Below are 20,285 nucleotides of genomic sequence, written 5' to 3' on the forward strand. Positions count from 1 at the left end.
CTGCAACGCACTACTTGAGGAATTCCACTTTCGAGTACCTATACGCACAACTCGCAACACAAAATTATTTTATACAAAGAAACCTAGCCTACAAATTCAAAAAAGATCCCTCTTTTACAGACTTGTCACACAATACAATGACCTCCCATCAAGAATCGATATATTTTCCTCCTAGTTTGCCTTTCGGTCTTCTATTAGAAGAAATGTTTGTAAATAATATCAAATAGTGCCATCTTTTGCTTATTTGTTTGTCAATTTGGTATTCTCTTTGTGTTATTTTGTTACTTTTAATTATTATTTTTTAATATCATTTTGCTTATTATTTTTATTATTGCGTTTTCATTGTTGACAATTTCAGTGTAAAATGACCACCTGAGCTGTATCTGGAATTTTCTCAATAAATAAATAAATATACTTCGCTTTTGTTAGACTTTTGGTTAAACGCAAAGATGAGTGATGAAATTTATGAAGGGACACTCACAAAGAACTCCAGACCCCTGGTGTCGTAGCCACTTTTTGCTAATCGCGACGATGACGATGTGACTGAAAATGATGAAGGGACACTGACAAAGAACACCCATACCCATGCCAAGATTCGAACCCAGGACCCCTGGCGTCGTTGCGCGCTGTGCTAACCACTCCGCTAAGAAAAAAAAGACGCAAAGAGTATGTACAGTGGGATCCACTAGTATTGCTCGGCAAATTGTCAATGACTATTTTCATTAATCTTTCTCTTACATCCTATGTTTTTTAAGCGATGGATTTTTATGTATGTTGGAGCAGAAGTTGTCAACAGCTTGTTTTGAGTTTTCTTTTAATTCTTGAAGCTCTTATTGGATCAAATAAATTTCACGAGCATGGTGATGGACAATTTGCACGGTAATACTCATGGATCCCACTGTACAATAAAGTTAAACACTTACAATAATAATTGTTGGAATTCGAATGTATTAAGAAGCGCAATTGAATCACGAAAAAAATGTTTCAAATAATACAATACGAACAACCATTTTACAAGAAAGATTATAACAGATATGATATTACATATACAAATTATATCTTTGGAATACAAAATCACTAACTCTTTTTTCCCAATAAGCGGCCAGGGGCGGTGATTGGGTACCAAACTGGGAGAGGCAAGGAAAGTTGACTTTATCGTGGTAGACAAGGCTTGAACATTAATAGGCCATAGTGCGGGGGCCTAAATTGGAGGACTACTGCGCCCTACCCATAATCGCTGCCATTGGTTTTGGCTAAGATTTTGTCCATCACACTGTCCGGACTATCAAGATCGGTTCAATTCGCGACAGATTTCAAATGTATGAAATTTATTAGTAAAACTAGTCAAGTTGTGCCTATTTTGCCCCAATGCACAGTAAATTTTCAATATAAAGGTGACCAAATCGGTTCTTTCGTGTTGGATTTCGTTAGGTTACATAAATATATCCAATTTATTCAGCAAATAAATATACTGAGTGTGTGTGAAGCATGATCGGTCAGTTTCTGTTTTTAAACAGTAAATTGCCCAAGCCGGTTAATTTTCTTTAGCTTTGATTAAAATTTCGTTAGTTTCTTCAACATGCATTAAAATGTTTCTGTGCCTATGATCCAGCTCTTATGAGCAAGGGCCTCCCCGATGGCGTCGTGGCAGCGTCGTCGCCTTGTAATCAAAGGGTTCCGGGTTCGATACCCGGTGGAGGCACGGTGCTTGGGATCCTACTTTAAACTGTAGGCCCAGTCCCGATTAGTCTTACTGTGCACAGGTGAACTTAAAACACGAACTCAATCAACAGTTTTAGGAGCAATTCTAGACTACCGTATGTCCTGAAGGCCAACTTTCCAAAATTCAAGGATACAAGCAGATGTTTTATCTATTTCAGCCTTACGTATTACCACCTCTCACCACACACATACAAACACACACAACAGGAGCGTATATTATAGGCTAGCTAGGCATCTGGGAAGCCGGAAGTCTCAAGAATGAAATACAGGAGAAAAATCGATCAGAAATTGTAAATAATAGTATTCATATCAGTCAGATGATGATGCTGATTCTGGAGTTGGCAACCTGATTTCCTATGAGTTGGCAACCTGATTTCCTATGAGTTGGTAACCTGATTTTCTGTGAGTTGGTAACCTGATGTACTATGACTTGGCAACCTGATTCCTTTTGAGTTGGCAAGCTGATTTCCTATGAGTTGGAAACCTGACTTCCTATGAGTTGGTAACCTGATTTTCTGTGAGTTGGTAACCTGATGTACTATGACTTGGCAACCTGATTCCTTTTGAGTTGGCAAGCTGATTTCCTATGAGTTGGCAACCTGATTTCCTATGAGTTGGTAACCTGATTTTCTATGAGTTGGTAACCTGGTGTACTATGACTTGGCAACCTGATTTCACATGAGTTGGAAACGTGACTTCCTATGAGTTGGCAACCTGATTTCTTGAGAGTTGGTAAATTTATTTCTATTCATAGCGTAGGACCACGTGTCATAATGAGATAGCCCAGATATTGGACTCAGTATACGCTACTGACACACAAATATATTAGCAATATAAAGGTCTGTGCTACTCCAACTTATCCAAAAATTCTAATTCAATTAAATTAAATGGTATATATTTAAAATATTTCATTTAAGCTGCGGAGTTTACATTTGCCATTTCACATGCTCACACTCGAAATACATATCCACATAAATACACAAGTCACAAACGTTGCGGGTTTATTAATCTACGAAAAATTGTTAACTGTGTAAGACTGTCAAACGCAAATATACAGTACCTATCAACTTCAAGATATCTTGCATTGATCTTCCACCTGTCACATAGATTGTCTTGCAAAGGACCCTAACAAAGCAAACGAACTGAGAGAATTACGTGCTGAGGGAATTACGGGCTTGTGTTTTATTGTCCACTCTTCATTTCCTTCCTCAATGAAAAAAATAAACTGTGAAAAACTTGCCTCAGAGTATTAATAAATATGTATAAATTCAATGGGGTTTGAATTAATAAAAGTTGCAATATTTCACGTCTACGAAGGAAAAATCACGTAGAATTCACGCATAATTCCCGGTGAGTAGTCATCCCCGATAATCCCCGATAATCATTTTCGGTAATTCTGTTAACCACCTTTCGTCTCAAAAACGGAGTCCAAAGTGAGGGTCATGACCCCCAAAACGTCCCTTGGGTACGCCTATGGTATCTGTTGTCAGGACTTTCACGGCCAGAGAGGCCTCAACTGAACTACTGCCAGCTACCACTTCGGCGTTTATGACTCCTTGATGTACCTGGGGAGCGGAAGAGGGGGTCAGTTAATGAGAGCCTACACCTTATTAAAGAACTTCAAGAACCTCATATCCTCTCCCTATGAAATTTCTAGCCACTTCATTATCCTTAGGTGTTCATCTCAGACTTCCAGGTTCCTTTACATTACAGCGTTGAAATCGGTGCGCTCTTTGACCGCGAAGATCATTCAAACATAACAGTACCTCATGACCTGTGAGGTTTAACGTTACTTTTACGAGAAATATAACATTGGGACTCGATAATCATCTCATGTGTTAAGAGATAAATTAATTCTAGAAAATATTCCTCCACAAACTGCTGCATTTTTCAGAAAAAAAAATCATTTTTCTTGAAACAAAAATTACATTCTCCAATCTCTGCGAGTGCACAGATATCGCGATATGTGGAAATTTTCGAAAATTTTCAAAATCATAATGTTATCAATAATAATAATAATCCTCGTTTCGACAGCCCTGAAAGGGCCTTCGCCTATCTTCCGACTGCCAGTTTCCCTCCCACAATCCTACCTAGACGTGGGGAGATCTTCAACCAGTAATGGAGTGACGTGGAGTCAGCACGTCGAACCCTCAGCCGTTGTACATTTCCCAAACTGGGTTAGGCTACTCACTCGTAGCTTCCCAATTTCCTCATGATGGTGGGTTGTCACCGGTTCTATACACAGGCCGAATAACCAGAGTCTGAACCAAGGCGGACTCCAACCCATGCCGTCCCGCAGTCGGAGTCCAATTAACCAATTTTTAGTCTTGAAGGTTTAAAGTGTGTTCTGTTTACTACTGAGAAGGGGTGAGAGGTATTTAGAAGCGGCGTGTGTCCCAGACTAAGGACCTAAAAATCAGAATTGTCCCAGGTCCTCAAAATCTTATTTGTCGTTCTGCAAATATACGTGCCTGTTCTTCCTCTATTGTACGAAAGTCTATCACAAAAGTCATTACCTGCAAAGCCAGGAGTTGAGTGTTTAAGTAACTCTATCTCCTACTCGTTCTATCGCCCTCCACTACGTCTCAGGTTGCCAAATCCTAAGAATTCAGGTTGCCAACTCCTAAGAATTCCGGTTGTCAACTCCCAAGAATTCAGGTTGCCAACTCCCAAGAATTCAGGTTGCCAACTCCCAAGAATTCAGGTTGCCAACTCCTGAAAACTCAGGTTGCCAACTCCTGAGAACTCAGGTTGCCAACTCCTAAGAATTCAGGTTGCCAACTCCCAAGAATTCAGGTTGCCAACTCCTAAGAATTCAGGTTGCCAACTCCCAAGAATTCAGGTTGCCAACTCCCAAGAATTCAGGTTGCCAACTCCTAAGAATTCAGGTTGCCAAATCCAGAATCGCCATTATTTTTAGTAATTTACTTTCTAGGCTTCAGGCTTCGCAGATAGCCTAGGTAACCTCAAATATACGCTCCTGGTATAAATTGTATTATGCACGTTCTAAGGCGAACGGACCGTGGTGCTGTCACATCATCTCCAAAATAACCGTGATCGATAGAATGTATGGGGCTTTACCCCCACATCTCCCTACATATGACTCATGGCATGGTGAAAATTCCCTGGGAAACTTTACCTTACCTACCTTAACGTATTTCTGGGTTGGTCATGAACGATTCAGTCAAAAATTGCATCATTAACATGTGGAAGAAATGCTTGATGTGATTGGTCGCTATTTTCGGGACGGCAAAGATCTGGCGCGGAGGCCGCCTGTATGGCAGTGACACTCTGCTGCCACGTTTACCTACGAAGGAGCTCGCGGTCAAAGAAACAATTAGGCCTATTGCTTGGGCAAGAAGCGGCAACAATAAAATCCATCCCCTCGCAAGCAGCCAGTAGGAAAACAGGCTTTTGTCAAAATAACCGCTCTGCGCTGTGAATGAACACCGGTTGGTACAGTGGGATCCATGAGTATTACCGTGCAAATTGTCCATGACTATTTTCATTAATTTTTCACTTACGTCCTATGTGTTTTTAAGCGACGGATTTTTATGGATGCTTTTGTAGAAGTTGTCAACAGCTTGTTTTGAGTTTTCTTTTAATTCTTGAAGCTCTTATTGGGTCAAATAAAGTGCACGAACATGGTGATGTACAATTTGCACGGTAAAACTCATGGATCCCACTGTACGACGGCCGGGAAGTAAGTGGAGCAGTGGCGTATACTGAGTCCAATATCTGGGCTATCTCACTATGTGTCACGTGGTCCTAGGCTATGAATAGAAATAAATTTACAAACTCCTAAGAAATCAGGTTGCCAACTCATAAGAAATTAGGTTGCCAACTCATAAGAAATCAGGTTACCAAATCAGGTTGCCAACTCATAGGAAATCAGTTTGCCAACTCCAGAATCAGCATCATCACCTCACTGATACGAACAATATTTATTTACAATTTGTGATAGATTTTTCTCCTGTATTTAATTCTCTAGACTTCAGGCTTCGCAGATATCCTAGCTAAACTAGAATATACGCTCTTGAAGTGGAGGTGTACCAAACAAACCTTTTAGTAGGCAGTCGGACAAGGTTTTAGTTGAACATTCTCGCGCAGGCCGGAAACAACGAGACTTCAGTTTCAAAAAGATTATTACAAAGTATAACATTGCATTCGTTCCCGTCCAAACGAAATTCTTCCCCCACAGACATGTATGTTTCGGAAACATTGTACATCCTGCATGCAGCTAAACAGGATATTACAACTGTGAAATAAGAAAAAATAACAAAAAAAAAAAAAAACATCTCTTGCGCCATCTCTTTCTCCGGAAAGAAACCCAGGCAACTTCTCGTTCTAATAAGTAAACACATTAAGCTGTTTTTGCACTAAGTCTTTCGTTTATGCAACTAAGCGTACAAAGCCAAAGAAGAAACATTTTTTTGTAAACACACGTGGAAATTTTCTGTACATGCACTTCTTTCAAAATACAGACGTAACATTTTCAAGACATTCATGTTTTAAAAATAAAATATAAAAATTGCCCATTAAAATTAATGGCCAACTTCTGCGAAGAAGGCAAGAACATGAAGCTGAATCGAAGGAAAAAGCTAAGGAAGGTTCCTAATTGCCTGCATTGTTTGGAAATTTATTAATGGAATTCCTGAAATTTATACGTCCGACGTCGAGTTGATCTCAAGGTACGTGGTATATTCTTGCTCGAAATAACTAGAAATTCTGCTGAAACTTCTTAATTCACAAAGTGGTTTGCAATTCCGCCTGGAGATTTTTTTTCTTGCCACTGCCCCCTCCCCCACCTCTTTCTTTCTCTCTATCTAGAAATACATATTGAATTATATTATTAATAGCTCACCTGTTCCTTGAGGAGATTAAATTGTGCAAAATAACTAGGGGCCGGATTCTCAGGTTTTAACCTATTTTATTCCTTACTTGGTGACGTCACTATTCTAACATATATTTTCGTTTTAACCATTTCATAATGAAATACTTGAATCCTATACATCCTAAAAACGGCTAAAAGGAGTTAAGATCCTAAAAAATGCTAAATTGAACTATTCAGCTAAATAAATGTAAAAAAGTTAAAAAATGCTGAAACCTTGTATTGTTGCATGAGAGTGAACATATTGTTAAGCGTACGGCAATATGAAAACGAATTCTCCCCCCCCCCCCGTCTCTCTCTCTCTCTCTCTCTCTCTCTCTCTCTCTCTCTCTCTCTCTCTCATACACACACACACACAGAGAAGGGGGAATGGAAATGAGAGAAAGAAAAGGGAAGCAAAGTTGGCATTACAAAAGAAATAACAATGACACGTTTTAAATTTTCATTATTTTCTGTATTTTCTAAAAACTGTGTTTTCTGTATGCTTTAAGTTTAGTAAACATGTAATATGTGAAGGAAAATGTGTTTGCAGTATTGATGGTCATGTAAATGCAAAGATTTGTGATTGATTTCAATAAAAATACAGGTAGGGGAAAAATCCTAAAAAGGGCTAAATCATCTCTTCAAAAAGCCTAAAATGTTGTTTATAAAATCCTAAAAGTCCGAGCCCTAATAATAAAATGTAATTCACTTCGCGTTATGAAATGCGTATATTTGGTATTCGGATACAAATTGAGATCATTTCAACCATGTTTGTGCTGCAGCACCATAATTTCAGAGATGGCCAAGTCCGGATATCGGATAATTTTCTAACCGGATTTCAAATATGCAGATATCGGATATCCGGATATGCGCTATGGATTATCCGGATATCCGAATATGTGCATTATCCGGATAAAAGTATCTCTTATCCGTTTAACGGGGTTGTTATTCGTCACGTTCGTATTTCACTGACCACTGTACGAATTTTCTACAAATCCATCATTAAATATGTATTATCCAGGTATCCGAGTTATCGTATATTCGGATTATCTGATGCATCCGAAATATCCGAAACGTTGCACTTGTCTCAAATGTTATCCTTTGCTCGTTATCACAATAATTTGTGCAATTACCATACTTCATCATCGATTACTATAGAAAAATCGTACAATGGATTTTGGTTACAAATATGTATTGAGTTCATGTAACAAAAAATACTGTTCTTCAGTGTTATTGAGTAATAAACAATTTACTCCAGATTCGTATAATGGAGAAAGATACGAGAAATAATATATTAGCTACGAAAAGGGTTGACATAACGTAAAATACGTAGCTACGGTCAAGGATATTGTAATGTAACAATTTAACTTCATCAAATGATTCACAGCCACAAATTTTCGTAACCTAACCTAACCCAACTTAACTTAACCTAACCTAACCTTTGTTGTGTAGGTTGCCTAGAGTAGCTATCGTTGTAAATCTTGGTAATTGGCGTGTCTTCCTCTCGAACCCTTTTCTTCGCCTCTTGCATACACTTCTTCACATCTAACTGAGCATAATTCGGGACTCCACAAACGTGATCACTCGACGGGCCACTAACCACTTTATTCTCTTTTGATTTTAAGTTCAAGCGTTTTCCTTGTAGTGGTACGTTTTGTCGCGGAGTAATATCTTGAAGGTAGGTGTTTATCTGAGTGGTACGTTTCGTCGCGAAAACCCAAGCGGTACGTTTTGTCGCTGGTGCGTTCTGTCGGGACACCACAGGACAGAATTCAAATACTTTAATAATAAAAAGGTTCTTTACTATCCAGAACCCATTTACGCTTTCTGATTTTCTCGCCCGGATTGGAATTGATTTACAATTCCTGGATCTTTAGCAACGCTGTCTGGTGAGTGCATGAGTGACTACCATTGAACAAAATATGGTCGAAATAGAACTCCAGAGTATTGCCTGAAAGGTGAATGAGATAAGCGAAGGTCTTCAACAAGATCATTGTCTTCAGGAAAGTACCTGTTTCGCAGACTCTGCAAACAAACGGCAAGTCCAAACCAAAACGCACGCATATATGCACTGGAAGGAAACGCAGGAGGGGAACAAAAAACACCAAAGAAACAAAAGCCGGTGCCAAAACAACCCGCCCGCACCGGTACCCTAGTTCCTGAAGAACCGAGGGCGCGGCAGGTAAGGTCGCGCGGGAGGGGGGAGGGAGGAAAGAAGAGGACTCACAAGACCGTTTCCTTCCAAGGCTCTGCCAGTGTACCGTAGTGAGGCAACGGGCGACGGACGGTGGAGTTTTACAATGGTGAGAACTGTGCTAGTGCTTCTACTCCTAGCGGTTGCTGTTGCATCACAGCCGGGTAAGTGAACTCTCAATTATTTAACTTGCCTTCTGGGACTCGACAAAGGCCGGCTGGTCTGGCAGGCTGACCGGACTCAGAATTGTCCGTTCCTGCAGAACAAAAACAGTTTTTTTTCGACAGAAATTAACACAATTTACAAGTTTCTTCGCGCCGAGGATTCTTTTGTTGTTTCTGAAATAAGTAATGAGTGAATAACGGTTCCTACGTGCATAAAGTTCAGAAAGAATATGATCAAGTTATTGTCTTTCCTATTGTACCAAACGCTTTAAAAATTTTCACGCTTCCTTTGTATAGAAAGGATGTACTGAATACTGGAATCCACAAGTTCCTTGCTGACGTACAGTAGAACGACAACAAAGAAGCTTAGGAAAAAAATGTTGCTGCCCACATTATTGCACACAGAAATTGATACTAACAGTGCAAGTTACAAAGGGCACTTTAATCGGAATTCAAGTCTTACACTAATGTTGCTCTTGTTGGAGAAGAATATAGCCATTGGATTCCGGAAATCATGCATCCTGGAAAAGGGATGTTGCCATAAACTTATACATTACACACATATAGGTATTTCATTTCAATCACAGTAATTTATGTTTATTGGAAGGTGTTGCAGGAACATGATAGCTTCAATCTAGAAAAAAAGTGTTTTTTGAAGGGAACACTATTATGGGGGAACATATGTCTTGTTTGCACCCCCCAGAAAAAAAATTGCCATGCTTCCCCCTCACAATTACATAATTTGTATTCATGTCCAGATATTATTAGAATGATTAAATCAAGAAGACTTAGGTGGGCAGGTCATGTGGCACGAATGGGAGAGGAAAGAAGAGTTTACAGGAATCTTGTTGGGAAAACTGATGGTACGAGACCAGTAGGAAGACCAAGACGAAGATGGAAGGATAATGTTGAGATGGACCTAAAGGAAATTGGTAGGGATGGAAAAGAGTATATAGATCTTGCTCAGGATAGGGACAGATGGAAAGCCTGTGTTGCTGCAGCCATGAACCTTCGGGTTGGAGAAGGCTAGAGAGAGAGAGATGCTTCCCCTCCCTGGAAAAAAATCCTGCGGACGTCCATGAACATAGCACGATTATTTGCACCTGAAATGACGTGTATCTAATTCAATAAACCAAAGGAGGAAGCATCCATCGTTATTGTATGTTCAAAATGCAGGAAAAAATTGCCCCTTGGTGATGATGAGCCAGAAAAATCATATGAAGTGTTTGTTTGATGTCGCAGGTCATAGCTTATAGATCTCATTACTAAAGATAAGGAATGGCTCGGAATTAACGAAAATACTCCGAAATTCCTAGAACGTGCACCCAATTCTGAAAAACCTTGCGTTGTGTATTTTCTCTAGGATCTGGCTGCCAAAAAAGATTATCAATTACAAAAACCTTAGAGTGGATTTTAATGATTTCATAGCAAAAGCAATTTTCTATGAATTATTAAACATAAAGAGTTTGAAATATTTTGCTACCCAAATCGTCTGTGTTATCCCTAAGTTCATATAATGCTTAGCTTTTCATTGACTTATTCCATTCATTTTAACATGTTATCTTGGATTAAAGTTTGTTTCTTAAGTCCACTTTATTCTCAGATAGACTAATTGGGACTGGACCTACAGTTTAAAGTGGGATCCGAACAACTATATACCTCCAACGAGAATCGAACCAGGGACCCGTTGATTACAAGCGATAGATTTACCACTACTTCGTCTTAACTGAACAACACCACAAGTACATACGGCCGTAAGATATCCAGAGATTACGGAGAAGGTTTACGAGACTACTTGACATACATTGACAACATACACTGAGTAGTGTAACCAAGACATTATCACAATTCGCCTACACTTTTTCTTCTTTTTTCCGTAATTTGTCTAATTCTAGTAAACGTTCAGCGTGACAGTAAATTACGCACCGTTTCACGCATTATTCATACGCTCCCAAATATGGATGTCCTGGTTTCAGATTGTTTTGTTTTAATCAACGTGCAACTCCTTTTTAATGGATCTGAAAATTGACCACAATCGGTGCTGCCAACTGCTCAAACAAAATAACTTTCGTTTAATTCCACGAGTCTTAAGGGCAATAGCAACAGCAAGATAAAATAACAGCCACTAGCATGTGAGACAGGACCTTCCCCATTGCGTAGGGTTAACTTCGTCACCTTGAAATGGAGAGGTCCCGGATTCGATACCTGGGTTGAGACACGTTGCACAGTTTTCCGGACCCCACTTCAACTGTAGGTTCAGTCAACAATAACCTATCCTATCTGTACATAAATTGGTCTTGAAACAAAATCAAGCTCCATAAGTCACAAAGACAGACTTGCTTTTCTAATTTGGACTGAATAAACACGTTTCCTAATATATTTGCTATTCATTTAGTTTCCGGTGTAATGGTTTTATGTATTGAATACTGCCACGACCTTATAGAACAGTGCTTTTTCATTTGACTAAAGACATGTTAAGATATAAATATCCTCACTGGCAACAGGCCCGTAGCCAGAATTGATCTCCAGGGGGGGGGGGGGGGGGCTCACTGATTATCAGGGGGGGCTTTGTAAATCAAGTCCATTTTTTAAAAAAGTTTCACAGTGTTAAACGAAGGTAAATTATGTGTGTTGGGGGAGGGGGTCATTAAGTTACACGAAGTTTAGAAATATCACACAAATACTACATTTTTCTATATCTTTTAAAATATCACTTGAAGTGCTAATTGGCTGCTACTGAAATCATCCCTTACTACACACTCCATACTACGTTTGATGATACACATATTTATATTACACAAGAAAAGATGGACAATATGCAATCATAGTGCGTACCGTACATTCCACTCCCCGGCTGAAACAATAAAACTCCCCTTCTTCGTTCCCAAAACTTGGGACTTGTTAACTTTGAAGCAGATGCGGAGGGAATTTGCATAATTACATCAAAGTCACCGATTTCTGTATAAATGGGAGGTTGCAACAGGGGCAACGAAGGTACAGAAGCTCCGCTGTGAAGGAACTTTCTGAGAAGAGAATCTTCTAACTACTCGAATGTAATAGCAGCTGTTCGTGCTCCCTGAATTTATCCTTCACCAAAGTTGTGAGCAAAATAATATCTGCTGTCTACATTTTCACTTTTCACTGCAAACAAATTACACAAAATAGTATTACCTAATGTCAAGGGGGCTGACGGTAGTTCCAGGGGAGGCTCAGTGCCCCCTGGCCCCTGCCTGACTGGCAATATCAGGGCATTAGTTCATAAGCTCTGCTTACAGCATTCTACTTCTTCAACTGTAAGTACTGTGTCGTATATAACAACTCAATATTCACACGATCTGTGTGTGTCGCTAAGGTATATTACTTATATCGCCTAGCCATGACCAATATGTGCTAGAACTGAGGCATTCATTGGTAAAGCACAGCAATGGTGCTGTTACCAACATAAAATGTGAGATTATTTTCTGTCAGTTGACCCTATTGGTCCTCGGATATGCTACTGACATTGATATCATTACTTGTATTGTTCAAATCAAAGCAAAGCCATTGATACACGGCTGTGATTACAAGTAGCTAGTATAAATCTTAAATGTGTATGTATTTCAACGGAAGAATTTAAATATGACCCGTCAGGAACTGAGTCGGAGCCCTTTGGCTACGAAATGAACTTTGAACATTATAATACAAGATATATATATATACTTGGACTTTGAATGTTACAAAATTATGAAAATTTGGGTTTTTCTGCTTCATAGATGTCGTAATCAACCATACATTCTTGGAGTTTGAGCTACAAAAGTGAAAGAATGAAAACCTGCATTTATAAAACTTTATTACGAAGAATTTCAACATGTATGAATACAGTTTATATTGTGATGTGCAGTGGGATCCATGGGTATTATGGATCCCACTGCACATCACAATATAAACTGTATTCATACATGTTGAAATTCTTCGTAATAAAGTTTTATAAATGCAGGTTTTCATTCTTTCACTTTTGTGCAAATTGTCCATCACCATTTCACCCAATAAGGTCTTCAAGAATTAAAAGAAAATTCAAAACAAGCTGTTGACAACTTCTGCACCACAATACATAAAAATCCATCGCTTAAAAATACACAGAATGTAAAAGGAAAATTGTATTCGTATGCAATGTTTCTCCACGGTAGAGTTGTTTTTCTAAACACGCACGTGATGTTTCGTTCATACAGATCTCTCCAACTCCCTTAATTTCTTAGTCTAAAATGTTCAATTGTTCGTTCATCCGGGTTCATCCAGAATTCAGTCGATCAGGACAAACAGCTCCATATGTCGATCTATAGTGTTTATGGACAAGATATTTGGTCTAAGTAATGAACTAGACGTTGATCCTGGTACACCACTATTTTCATTCCTTTTTTATTCTACATCCTGTGTTGTTTTAAGAAATGAAACTATGTTGGTTTGAAGCAGGCATTGTTCTCTGCTTATTGACGTCATTATTTCAATTCATTGTCATCCCATTGTGTAATACAGACCGAATGAAAATGGTGGTGGACAATTTGCCTACTGTTTCTTTCGCCGTTGGGTGTACATCAAGTCTATCGATCTAGTGTTTACTTACAAGGTGTTTGCAGTTTAGAGCCTTTTCGTTATTATTAACTATTCCTCTTGAGGAACTTGTGCATATCCTTGTGAAGCTCGAATGCAAGATGGAGTGAAGTAAAGGGCCACGGAGCCAAATCGGAAGTACAGAGGGTGCTTGCACCCGCTGTTTACATTCCAGTGAGTTTCTCTGAAACGCTTTGCGGTACTTGTGGCGTGCAGGAACTGAAGAACACGCGCATCTGCGGAACTGCTAGACACGCGGCTGAATTGCGATGGATGCACGCAGCACCTGCCGGCGGCCCTCAGAAGACAGACGAGGAAAGTATTAATTAAGACGGCCATGGTCGAACAACAAAAATGCGATTACTTAACGCGTGAACATTTCGAAAACGATTTACAACTAGTCAGAGAAACCGCTAGCCCCGTACCTTCATCAGTTGCCGCAATTGCTCGAGAGAGGTTCAGCGATGTAAAAATCAAAATATTTTAGCGTTTGCATAGAAACAGGTGCGGAAATGAAAACTAAGCTTTTTCCATGGGCGAAATCGGATCCTAAATGCACAATACTAGAGTCGAATTACTTTCGGAAAATCTCCAGCGAACTGCGCGAATCTGTCTAGCGAGCCTAGCGGGCGTGTAGAACGTGAGCAACGGGCTTAGCGATAGGTTCTGGGTTGAGATGACGTCAGCGGCTCGCTTGTTAATTGGCTACTTCGAGAGTTGTGACTCGTTCCGATGCTTCAAATGCATAAGAGCCAAAGATGTTACGGAAATAATCTTCCTCTAACAGCAGTTACAAAATAGCATGGCAGATGCGTATCCATATCTGAAACGTGCAGAAACAGCATCTACACTTTTCTAACGGTTACAACCGCAGGTGGCGACAAATAGAAAGAAATTTTCTTCCCCGCCTACGTATCTAAATAGTCGAGAAATAGGGTGTTGCCGGAAGTAAGGGAAAACATAACATTTTTTTCAATTATTGTGATTCTTATGTGACGACATTTCTAATGTACCTTAATTATTCTGAAGCAATTTAAGAAAATGGTGTATTTGTAGTAATGGTGGTTAGGTGCTAACCTGTATGTTACAATCTAGACTGTAATCTTTACATTACTTGGGTTTTGCATGTTGTGGTTTGTAGTTTCTAAGGACAGGAATTGACTTAATAGAAGCTAAATGAAAAACTGTTTGATTCTGTCCAATTTATAAACGATGCTAATTTCCGGAATGGGGACGAGGCTCGAGTGATTGGAGGACATCGCGACGCCATGAAACGAAGTTTGTTTTGTCGAAAATGTTGTGATATTATTTACACTTCCAGATCAGCAATGATGTTAGATTTCTTAACGCCCATTAAAGGCTTGCTTAATTTGAAGGGTACGGTTTCTGGCAAGCGTTATCTTTCATTTGAGTTAATTTGGCGTTAAACTGCAGGTTCTGTTCCATCTAACCACCACCTTTGCACAGAGCAATACAATAAAGAAGGAATATAAAGGAAGGTAAAATATACAAAGGTCGTGCCAAGCTTAACCATTAGAAAAATGTGTGTGAAATCGAACTCCATTTAGCCCAACGGTGTTCACTTACGCCACTCGTGTAGAAGATATTGTTGAAGTACTATAAAGAACACCGCCAACTGCAATTATAATGTAATGATCCACGTCATACTAGACAAAACCCAATCGTTTCTTTATAACATTTCTGGGGATGTAAGTCTGAAGGTGCCAAATAAGTTGGGTGAAGGATCAGTTCAAAGACTGATGGTGTTGTTTTGATTTAGAGTATTAAGTCTACTTTATGCACAGAAGGTTAATCGGGACTGTAAAGTTTAAAGTGGGATCCGAACCACTATGTGCCTCCACCGGGTATCGAACCCGGGACCCCTTGATTACAAGGTGATGACGTCAGCACTACGCTATCGGGGAGGTCCCATGCGATTATCTTGTGGCTGGGACAATTGTCCTGATGAAACACGCTCCCTGTTGTCAATTTTGCGCCGAACGTGAACTCTCTCCTTCCATTTGTATAATGTTTCTTAACTGTTTGTCTCTTTGGCACTCCCACACCCCTGAAATTTCTGGAAAGTGTTAATGTAATTCGAATGATGAAATTGTAGCGATATTTTACAAAAAAAATATTGTTTTCTGTGACTTACAGGCCGTAGGTTGGAGTAACTATTATTATTATTATTATTATTATTATTATTATTATTATTTTACAATACCATTCCGCGCTTAAAACCATGGATGAGAGGTACCATGAAGGACAGCAGATTAAGTGATCTCTGTCTCTGATTGATATCTGTGCATTGTGAAAAATTACAAAAAGACAAACTATTGTTCATCAACAAAGTGATATACGTATGTTTATTGAAAGGTAGCAAGGCGAATCCAATTTCTATCTAAATAGTAGACTCGAGTCTGAACTTGCCAAAGCATTTTCAAATCAATTCGAATTTCATGATTTGCAAAGTCGTAGTAGTAGTAACTAATAATAATAATAATAATAATAATAATAATAAATGATAATGATGATAATAATAATAGTTTGAATCTAGGACAATTGCGATGGGGGACAATTCCGATGAAGCCAAAATCGCGGACAATTGCGATGATTTTTTACGGTGGTCATTTTACAAGTTAATGGTAGGACAATAGCGACGACCAGGACCTAACCTAACCAAAGGTGCCGCAGAACTTATAATGCTGTAGAAGGTTGGAACAACAAAATAAACTCTGGCTTGGAAGACCGCATCCAAAAATTCATGATGTTTTGGCCTGGCTCAAGAGTCAAGCAGAAGACACCAACATCAAGTACATGCGAATGGAACTTAATCTGTAGAAGGTCAGAAAAGTAAGAAGCGTGACATTAAAATCGAGGAGAGAGGAAACGGGAGACTTCAAAAGGCGCCTGTTGGCTCTAGCCCATGTTCAAAGACTTGATTGAACCAAATTCCCAGCCGAAAATATCAATATTTCACATAATTCTCTTGAAAGAGGTATTGTACGGGGTGTTAGGTCACCCTTCAATTTGATAGAAGATTTAAAATGTCATTGCAATTGTCCACCCGTCCTTTCACTTCTAACTGTGTTCCGTCGCAATTGTCCGCCATAGCAATTGCCCGGCTACCAATAGTTTCTATGACTTTGCCCCCTCTGAGAAAAAATCCTGCGGGATCCTCCCACCCCATTATTCGGATTCATCTTGGTAGTGGTGTGTCTTCTGCGATTATGAATCAAATAAGAAAGTGTTTGTAATCTGACCGTAACATGTGCAGTTGATTGCTTTGTACAATGGGATCCATGAGTATTAGGGTGCAAATTGTCCATCATGGTATTCGTGTACTTTATTTTACCCAATAAGAGCTTCAAGAATTAAAAGAAAACTCGAAACAAGCTGTTGACAACTTCTGCACCAGCATACATAAATATCCATCGCTTAAAAACACATAGGTTGTAAGAGAAAAGTTAATGAAAATAGTCATGGACAATTTACTCAGTAATACTCATGGATCCCACTGTATATAGCGCTTTACCTCCATTTCGTCGAAGTTTCGGGTCAAACCTTCCTACAGTCTCTCTCATTTCCAGATTCTCGGTGATAATTTGAACAACAATCTGCCAATTGTTTCAATGGGCTTACAGATCGTGGGTCATCTTCAATTGGTGGTTCTTCCCTTTTTCCATTTACCAATCAATTCGAAATTCGGGACGAGAATAAGACCAGACCTTTGAGATTTGACGAGACGAGACAGAGAAAAGCCTCTGTAAAATCGAGACAAGACCGAGACTCAGTGTTCATGACACACGGTTTCGTTCGAGAGTATGCTACAATATTTGAATTTTTTTACTGAAACCAAATATATTTTAATACGCTATTTCGTCAGCAATCCCATGTCCATATCTACCATATTATCTATATTTACGTCGCATATTTTGTTACTAGTAATTACAAAGTCAGTTCATTAATGACAATTGTCACTTCTGCTGCATGATTGCATATCTATTCAGGATGAAGTCCCGTTTTACAGGACTTCAAGCGTCAGACACAAAAACGTCATTAAGAAAAACTGTTTCCCCCAATGACCTCTATACGCTGTGGGAGTCTGTGTGGTGACGCGCCGTGTGTGTTATGTTGTTTATACGAGACTCGCCTTTTGAGATGAGAACGAGACGAGATCGACGTATATATTGTATAAGTTTATGTTACATAAAGATCCGGAATCTATGGCACAAAAATTACGAGGGTTGACACTATATTCATAGGTAAGGTTATAAGCAGGGAACAGATTTACATGCAAATACATACTATGTTCATATTATGCTAAAATCAATGTTATTTTGTACTATCTTTGGGAATTATTGCATGTAAGCATGATAAAATGTTGTTCCCTGACATTCGCTACGAGACTCGGCGGCAAGCTGCCCGGCATCAGCGCTTGTCTTTCCCGGTGAACAGGTCTGCGACAGACGCTTATATTAAACCGCGTAAAACGTTTAGAGTAACAGGGTCAGTTCTGAATAAAAGTGGAAAGAAAAATGGGGAAATAAAGTATACAAAGACAATCCGCACACCATCCGTGAGTTAAAAGAGAGTATTGTACGAAAAATTGGGAGAATTGCAGTAGACGAACTTGCACGTGTAAATGCCAATTTCCTTCGGAGATGCCAGGAATGTGTTTCAGCAGAGGGACATCATTTTCAACACCTTCTGTAGTCAAGGTTAGTACACAATATGAAAACTGTAATTTTAATAGCCGACTCTAGCGACTGTCGCGGACCCGTTCACCGGGAAAGACAAGCGCTGATGCCGGGCCGCTTGCCGTCGAGTCTCGTAGCTGTCAGGAAATGCTCTGTATGTTCCATATTTTACATGTATTATTAGCCTTTAGAGCATATTTTAGTTATTTTCACATATAATTTCCATATTTTTTCTTAACGGAAATTGTCATTTTCACAATTGTAAGTCTATATTTAAATCCATAATTTGATTAAATTACTAAATATATGTTAACATTTCTAACACTTATTCGGGGACATAAATCCGTTCTCTGGTTAAAGTTTTGAGATGCAATTTTTAAACGTTTGAAGTGGAAACGCTAGAAAGACACGTAGAATAGAAGGAAAATCAGTACATTAGATAAGTGAAAAGAAAAGGTACGTCTAAAACGGTAAAGTAAGCCAGACGACATAACTTACTTTCTACAAAGGACCCGAAGCAGACGAAACCTTTTTACATCAATGCTCACCGGTCTTCCCGTTACACACTATTGGCATCAGTGAAAGGATGCAAAAAAAGAATAGGGGGAACGGCAAACACACCTCTAAAATAGCGTGCGAAATTTCAGACATAGTGTGTTTATGGTCACCTGTAAGGAAATCCCAATGCGAGTGACTCACTTGTTTGTGTGATGCTAGAACTCAGGAAGGAAGAGAAGCAACGCGACAAAAAAAAAAAGTTGATGGTAGACATTGCGTGCAAGGCCTTATGCACCCCCGTCACGCGTAACGCTTAACGGAAAGGCAACTTGTCTTGCCTTAAATGCAGCGATCACCCACAAGATTTCCGCCTGCGCGCTCAACAGAACAAGTCTCATCTCCTCGCATCTGTACGGCTTCAGCAGGGAAAGTGTTTGAAACAGATCCTGCATCTTCACTCCTTTGAAATAAATATGAAGTGAATGAAAACTAAAAACTATACTTAAGACGAAGAGTATGGTATGCATTTATTTCAATATCGTCGGAATGGACATTGCTACTGTAAAAAGCAAAACATACGATAAGAGAGTGTGAATTTCTCTCCATGTTGCAAATGGAAGCGTTTTGTCAGTTGATTATTAAGCTAGATATGATCTGTAAAAAATATGATGAATAATTATTTATAGATTCCAATGTATTCCTTATGAACAACAACTTCAACTTGAAGTTACGGCTAATCTTCGAAGTTTCGACCTTTCCTAACATAAGCTTAATCTTGAACCTGTTCTGCGGAGCTTTAGTAATTCGCAGGCCTATACTTGTAGTAATATGGATTTTACAGATGACCTGGGCGGGCAAGTTCCAATCAAGGCTCCTACCTGAAAAGTACTTGGAAACGTGAAAAGGAAAAGAAAACTTTGTTCCGATGTTCGATTGGTGAAAGCATGGATTCGTGAGTGCAGTCATAAATTCCAAAGGATCTTTTGCACAATAAACGGCAGAGATATTGAGATCAGCGTAGAGATAAGTAAGTTAACTCTTATCACTTAATATCTTCTTGCAGCTGAAAGGATCGCCTGTATATTACCATGCCTTTCCCCTGAATTGAGGCATTCCTGTGCAGAAGAGGGTATTTTGCGAAAGCCTTGATAGTGATCGAAAGTTTGGTCTGAAGGAGAATGTTTCCATAAAGAAAGAAAAAGAAAGGAAGTAGTTGTGAAAGAAAAAACCACAACATCGGAGATAAACTGCATTTATGTTAGAAAAATTACATCAAGATCACTTAGTTGATCTTAAGTAGTCTCCAAGCAAAATGGCTAATGTGTATATTTAGTTAGGATGCACAAAATGGAATAATAAATTAACTTTTGACGCCTTGGAAGTAAATCCTATGGACAGTCCCTTTCGGAAGCTAAATACATAAGTGAAAGAAGGACGTTGAGGACTTATCCAGTAGATATACAGACAAGTAGAAGGCTTGCTCACTGCAGTTATATTAATATGTGTACAATATTGAATTCATTATGTATTTTAGTTGAGTTCTACAT

At 39.1% G+C, this 20,285-nt stretch overlaps 2 protein-coding genes across 3 annotated transcripts in view; one reads left to right on the forward strand and one right to left on the reverse strand.

The window, feature by feature from the left end:
• Positions 1-20,285, reverse strand: part of LOC145992437 (DNA oxidative demethylase ALKBH2-like) — a 257,798-nt gene that overhangs the window by 194,876 nt on the left and 42,637 nt on the right. The gene's annotated exons all lie outside the window — the stretch shown is intronic.
• Positions 8,863-20,285, forward strand: part of LOC145992064 (uncharacterized) — a 134,511-nt gene continuing 123,088 nt past the window's right edge. For both annotated transcript variants that reach the window (XM_083128228.1, XM_083128229.1), the window contains exon 1: positions 8,863-8,953. In XM_083128228.1, the coding sequence (XP_082984354.1) occupies positions 8,896-8,953 (58 nt within the window). In that variant the 5' untranslated portion in view covers positions 8,863-8,895. The remainder of the gene's footprint in view (positions 8,954-20,285) is intronic.

Source organism: Lepisma saccharinum, chromosome 9 (genome assembly GCF_977018435.1).
Source record: "Lepisma saccharinum chromosome 9, izLepSacc3.1, whole genome shotgun sequence".
NCBI lineage: Eukaryota > Metazoa > Arthropoda > Insecta > Zygentoma > Lepismatidae > Lepisma > Lepisma saccharinum.